At 35.6% G+C, this 5,925-nt stretch overlaps 1 protein-coding gene across 1 annotated transcript; it reads left to right on the top strand.

Annotated features, from left to right (window-relative positions):
- Positions 1–354: 354 nt before the first annotated feature.
- Positions 355–5,102, top strand: LOC131045105 (ras-related protein RABA5c). Its single transcript, XM_057978639.2, has 2 exons — positions 355–973; positions 4,447–5,102. The coding sequence occupies exons 1-2, from the start codon at positions 655–657 to the stop codon at positions 4,767–4,769; spliced, it is 642 nt and encodes a 213-aa protein (XP_057834622.1). The 5' UTR covers positions 355–654; the 3' UTR covers positions 4,770–5,102.
- The last annotated feature ends 823 nt before the right edge of the window (positions 5,103–5,925 follow it).

The following is a 5,925-nucleotide window of genomic DNA, read 5'->3' as shown; positions in this document are numbered from 1 at the left end:
CATCAAAGTTTCAGATCATACTACACAATCCATCATCATGTGGTGCATTCCCTTATATGTTTGAGAAAATATTCCTCAACTAATGATGTATCATGAATTGCTCTCAATATATTTTCTTTCATCAAAGATTTATGAACAATAATAAAATGAACACACTCCTAACTAACAAATATCAATTTGAATATGAATATGAATATTTCTTAATTTTTTTCTATCTAAATAACAAGTATCAATTTAATATTTTAAAATATCAATTTACTTTTCCTAAATAACAAGTATCATTTTACCATAATTTTAATCTAAATAGCATATATGCTTGTTAGGAATTAAAAAGATTAAAGAAGTACTGATTTGGGAAAAAAATGAAAGCTAGGCTCAATAATACTCAACCGGGTATCTCGGAAAAACGTGTTCTCGACATAGCGGCTTCGGATCCGGCACATGCGGCGGCGATCTAGCTGGTTCCATTCGGGAGCTTTCACTTAAAGTTACTGTGCAAAGTCGGTTTTCATAGAATTTATTTATTACCTGCAATTTTCCAACTCCAGTACATCTCTTTTCATTGAATCATAATTTGAGTGTTTATTGCAAGAAATCAGTTTTTTCAAATTTGAAGCATAAGCATTACAATTTGAAGCAATACCCATTTGAGGAATGGAAGAGGAGGATTACTTGTTCAAGGTGGTGTTGATAGGGGATTCTGCAGTGGGGAAGTCAAATCTGCTTGCTCGATATGCCCGGGACGAGTTTCATGTGAATTCAAAGGCGACAATTGGAGTGGAGTTTCAGACCCAGAGCATGGAGATCGATGATAAGGACATCAAGGCCCAAATTTGGGACACTGCTGGTCAGGAGAGATTTAGGGCTGTCACATCTGCTTATTACAGGGGTACTCTCGGTGCCCTTGTTGTTTTTGATATCACCAGGAGACCCACCTTTGAGAATGTTGCTCGTTGGCTCCAAGAGCTCAGGAGTAAGTCTTGAATCCTTCAACTTTTTATTGTCACTACAAATTAGCATCACACAATGCTTTCTAGGTGTGTTTGGTGCTTCATACCCTCTTAATCTTAGGAGTAATTGTAAAATCCTTCAACTTTTTATCGTCACTACAAATTAGCATCACTCAATGCTTTCTAGGTGTGTTTGGTGCTTCATACCCTCTTAATCTTAGGAGTACCTGTAAAATCCTCCAACTTTTTATCGTCACTACAAATTAGCATCACACAATGCTTTCTAGGTGTGTTCAAGTGTCTCATACCTTCTTAATCTTATGTTGGACGTGATTTGGATGCACATATCACAGGCATAACTGCACGAATCTGAGAAATATATATTTGGGCGTCTTACAAATTGTAGCATACACAACTACATAACTGTATGAATCTGATCAATGCTCTGTGTTCTAGGGCATCTGCATCTGTGTCCTATTCTATCCTGCATTTATGCATCAATTTATTGGTCGATGCCGTGTTACTGTGACTTTTATGTAGGTATACGCCCACTTGTAATATTGTACTTATCTAATCTATTGGTTGATGCTGTGCCAGTGTAACTTTTATTCATACACCCATTTGCAGCATTCCATTAATATGGTCATCCTGCATATATGCATCAATCTATTGGTTGGTGCTGTATCAGTGTGATTTATATGGTTGTATGTACATATCCACCACTTGCAATATTGCACTAATCTCTGCATCCTGGATTTATGCATCAATTTGTTGGTTGATGCAATGATAGTGTGATTTGTATGTATATGCCTACTTCCAGTTTTGCGTGATTTATATGCGTGATAGTGTGATTTATATGCGTATCCTGCATTTATGCATCAATTTATTGGTTGATGCTGTGTCAGTGTGATTTGAATGTACATGCCCACTTGGAATATTGCATTTATATGTGCATACTGCATTTATGCATTAATTTATTGGTTACTGATGTGACCGTGTGACTTGTATTGACCTGTATGCATAGGTTCACTTGCAGCATTGCATTTTTCTGTGCATCCTGCATTTGTGCATCAATTTGTCGGTTGATGCTGTTTCAGTGTGACTTGTATGCCTATACCCACTTGCACTTTTGCATTCATCTATGCATCCTGCATTTTGGCATCAATTAATTGCTGATGCTGTGTTAGTTTGATTTGTATTTATATACTCGCAGCATTGTATTTATCTGTGCACCCTGCGGGCCTGCATTTATGCATCAATTTATTGGTTGATGCTGTGTTGTAGTGATTCGTATGCTTATACCCACTCCCAGCATCGTGTTTACATGTGCATTCTGCATTTATGCATCAATTATTTGGTTGATGCTGTGTCATTGCGACTTGTATGTATATAGGTACGCACTCCCAGCATTGCATTTGCTATGTGTCTTACAAACACTGCTACATGAATCTGCATGGATGTGCGTATCAATTCTGCATTTATGTAGCAGTGTATATGGTAACTAAATCTATGATATATGTATGTGCATCCACTATGCAATGATATTGTATGGACAGAACATATAGATAGATTTGCATATATAAAACAAGCATTGAAGAGGTGATCAATAGTAATCTCTCTGATGTCATTGTGGATATGTCCAAATTCAACAGACTAAATGCAGTATGCCCTGCATTTGAAGAAGCATAAGAGATGGTTTTGAATGTCTGCTATATTCTTGTTCTATTAAATGATCCATTGATAAGGTTGTCTTTTAGATCACTGTCAAGCCTGGCATTATTTTGTGCATTAGATCTATTTTTAAGAAGGTGATTACTTTGCATTTACCTTCTATACTTTGTTCAAAGTTGTACCCCTGGGTTTAAAGCTCATGATTGAGCCCATCTAAAGAACTTGAAGTTCATGGGTAGTTTGTTGTGTAGCTTTTGTTAGCTGAATTATTCTAGTTTAAAGAGCTGATTGTATCCTTTGGGATGCATATTTCCACTGGTTATTTTGCAAATTTGGAGTGCCTTCTTAATCTTTACATTTCTATCATGACGATTGAGTAAATTTTGGTTAAGAGTTAGTGAGGGCATTTCCTGATCTGGTACATAACACAACAGATGCCATAGATTTATCTTGTTCCATTGTTAGGGGAAGAATGTTTTTTCCAGTTCTTGACATCGACGTGGGATCAACAATCAAATTTCTATCTGATTTGAAATCCTGAAATTTAGAGAAACTAAATGGAGTTGATTTGACACTGTTTGAAAGCCAAATTTGTCCTTCAAGATGCTCATCAAATATCTTTACCTAATGAATATAAATTAGGGTATTTGTCATGATAATTGCTGTATCAATTTTGCTCATTTCTGATATATCTGTATTTTTTAACAATTACAGAAAGTTAAAACAGTTACGATAGTGAAATGAGTACTTCGCTTAATGAACCTTTGTAGGGTACTTTTTTGTTTAGGTCTGTTCACTGAGGGAGAATAGGAGAGAGGCAGCTCAGCGCATTCACAATATGGCTAGCAAGTGTGAGATTAATATGGCAATGGTACATGATGATTTTTGTGCTAATTTTGTTCAGTTGTGATGTAACTCTGTTTTTTAACAATTATACGAAAAGTTCTACAGTTACAAGTGGAATTAGTGCTTTGTCTAATTGATGTAAATAAGGTGATTTCTTTTAGGTTTGTCCACTGGGAGAGATTAAGAGAAAGGTAGCCTAACACAATATGGCAAGCAAGTGTGAAATTGAATTGGTGAAAGGGAGTAGCTTTATGTCTGCTCATTATGTGTAATTTACATGGTGAAAAGTCTCAATTCAAAAGTCTCACACAAGTTCAAGCGCAGCAGTTCACTTTATTCGCTGCTAAAATTATTGTTCTTCCTCTTCTTTTCAAATCCTCTAGCCGTGTTTTGTATGCTCTCAAAATTTCTTGTTAATTTGTTTAGAATGAGTGAGAAATGGCCTGGGAGGGCTTTTTGACCTTGTAGGCCCAAGGCATTTTGTTTACTTTTGAAGCAGCGGAAATTAGGACAGTTCCAGCTTACTAGAGACATAGCGAAATACCTCCCAGAAGTTTCCTTGCCTCCAAAACATGTACCTTGCTTTGAAATATTTGCATCACCCGGGGAATAGTATTTGGTACCTGAACATTTCTTATTGAGAATTTTTAGACTTAGAATATATGTGTATAGTCAGGGGTATGTAGTTGTACTGATAATGGCAAATTTTATATGTAATTCATAGCTTGCACATAAGCCTAAAACATCAATGGGTACCATATCAACGGAGGCATCTTTTGCTATTCATAGATTGGTCCAATGGGAAGTTGTAAACTACATCCCAAGAGAATGAAATTTCGCATATAAGGAGCAGAGGCTAACAAACTGTTTAAACTCTTATTAGGTTTTTCAATGATTTACATTTTTCTCAAGTAGTATGTTTTTTGTATGTTAACACTTTTTTACAGAAAACTGACATGATTCTAAAAATCTCCTGCAGTGCATTCTGATATGAATGTTGTGACAATGCTGGTTGGAAACAAGTGTGATTTAGAGAAACTCAGAGAGGTACCAATTGAAGAAAGTAAGGCCTTTGCTGAAGCAGAGAAGTTGTTTTTCATGGAGACTTCTGCATTGAACGCAACAAATGTTAATGATGCTTTTCAAGTTGTAATTAGGGAGATTTACAATAACACGAGTAGAAAAGTGTTATCCAATTCTCACAAATCTGAATCGGCATTAGGTAGTAGCAACAGGGTCACACTTATGGGGAATGGAGATGGTGAAACAGTGAAGGGGTTAAAGAAATATTCATGCTGCTAAGAATTGATCAGAGGTTTCAATTTTACATTTTTTGAACTGGTGTATGGAATGCGCTGCTGCTTATTACCTGTTTTCAGCATAATGGGTTTTGCATATTAGTTACTAGTGAGGTGTATTCATGGAGGGTGTACTATGCTGATACACATTTTTGTGTATTTTCTGCATTTGGTTCAATATTGTTAGATGTTATGGTTTTTAATCCAAAGAAGGTTCTGGCAGTGATTTTTGACAGATATATCTTAAATTAAGAGATCTGTTATATCCATCTATCTGTGATCTATAATGTTGTACTTCCACCAAAAAAAAGTATATATAAAATGAGATTTCTATTCATTACATTGTCCCTAATGGAAGCAGAGAAATCAGCTGAGAATACCCATTGTTTCATCTTGCTGTTTTGGTGTGTGTTAAAGGTGTTGAAACAATCTTAAGCATGTCTGATTCACTGATACTTCTTGAGTATGTAATTCAAGCTCTCCTTTTAAAGTTTTAACCTTGGCATTAGTCCACCTCATATGATTTTTCCCTGAGGTGAATTATGACTGATGTATCTATATGGTTATTTGATGCACAAGCATTTCTATAAAAGTAATGAAAAAAATTATACCAAAGTCAGTTTTCCAAGTCTAAAATATAAGAATTTGAAGCAGTTGAAGCTGTATGATGAGGGGGAAATTTTATGCATTAAAGTTATAATGGACAAGAAGATGAAGGGCCAGGGTAAGAAGTGGAATGAGAATTAAAGAAGGCTCATGCAACAGTATTTAAAGTAAATAAAGAGGAACTGGAATTGTCTGCATAGAAATTAAAGAATCGGTTGACTAGATTCCATGGATGGAAGAATATTTTGAATGTGGAAAAACAGATCATGAAGAGATAAAGTTTGCAAGTGCTGAGCTTGAGAAGGCATTACTTCGGTTTGGTGGGACTGGCATTGGTGAAAGTGTAAAGAGAAGATCAGATGATAGAATAAATTGGAGCTAGAATATGGTAAAGTCCGATATTTATGGTAAAGTCCGATTTTAAATAGACTCTGTTTCAAAATTGGGGATTCTTAATGAAGGTTAGTGTAAAAGGAAGATACCTAATGTTTCATTGTAAGGGTGAAAATTTAAGGACATGCACTTTTTCCTTTCATTTTTTACTCACTTTCATT

The sequence above is a fragment of the Cryptomeria japonica genome, chromosome 3 (genome assembly GCF_030272615.1).
Source record: "Cryptomeria japonica chromosome 3, Sugi_1.0, whole genome shotgun sequence".
In the NCBI taxonomy this organism is placed as follows: Eukaryota; Viridiplantae; Streptophyta; class Pinopsida; order Cupressales; family Cupressaceae; genus Cryptomeria; species Cryptomeria japonica.
The sequence above is the reverse complement of the archived record's forward strand: the minus strand, read 5'-3'. Positions and strand labels throughout refer to the sequence as shown.

What these genes read in the sequence shown, in the direction of transcription:
- LOC131045105 (XM_057978639.2), top strand. Translation starts at nt 655, where the DNA reads ATGGAAGAGGAGGATTACTTGTTCAAGGTGGTGTTGATAGGGGATTCT. An exon ending in TTGGCTCCAAGAGCTCAGGA is followed by an intron (nt 974 to 4,446) that starts GTAAGTCTTGAA and finishes AATCTCCTGCAG; the next exon opens with TGCATTCTGATATGAATGTT.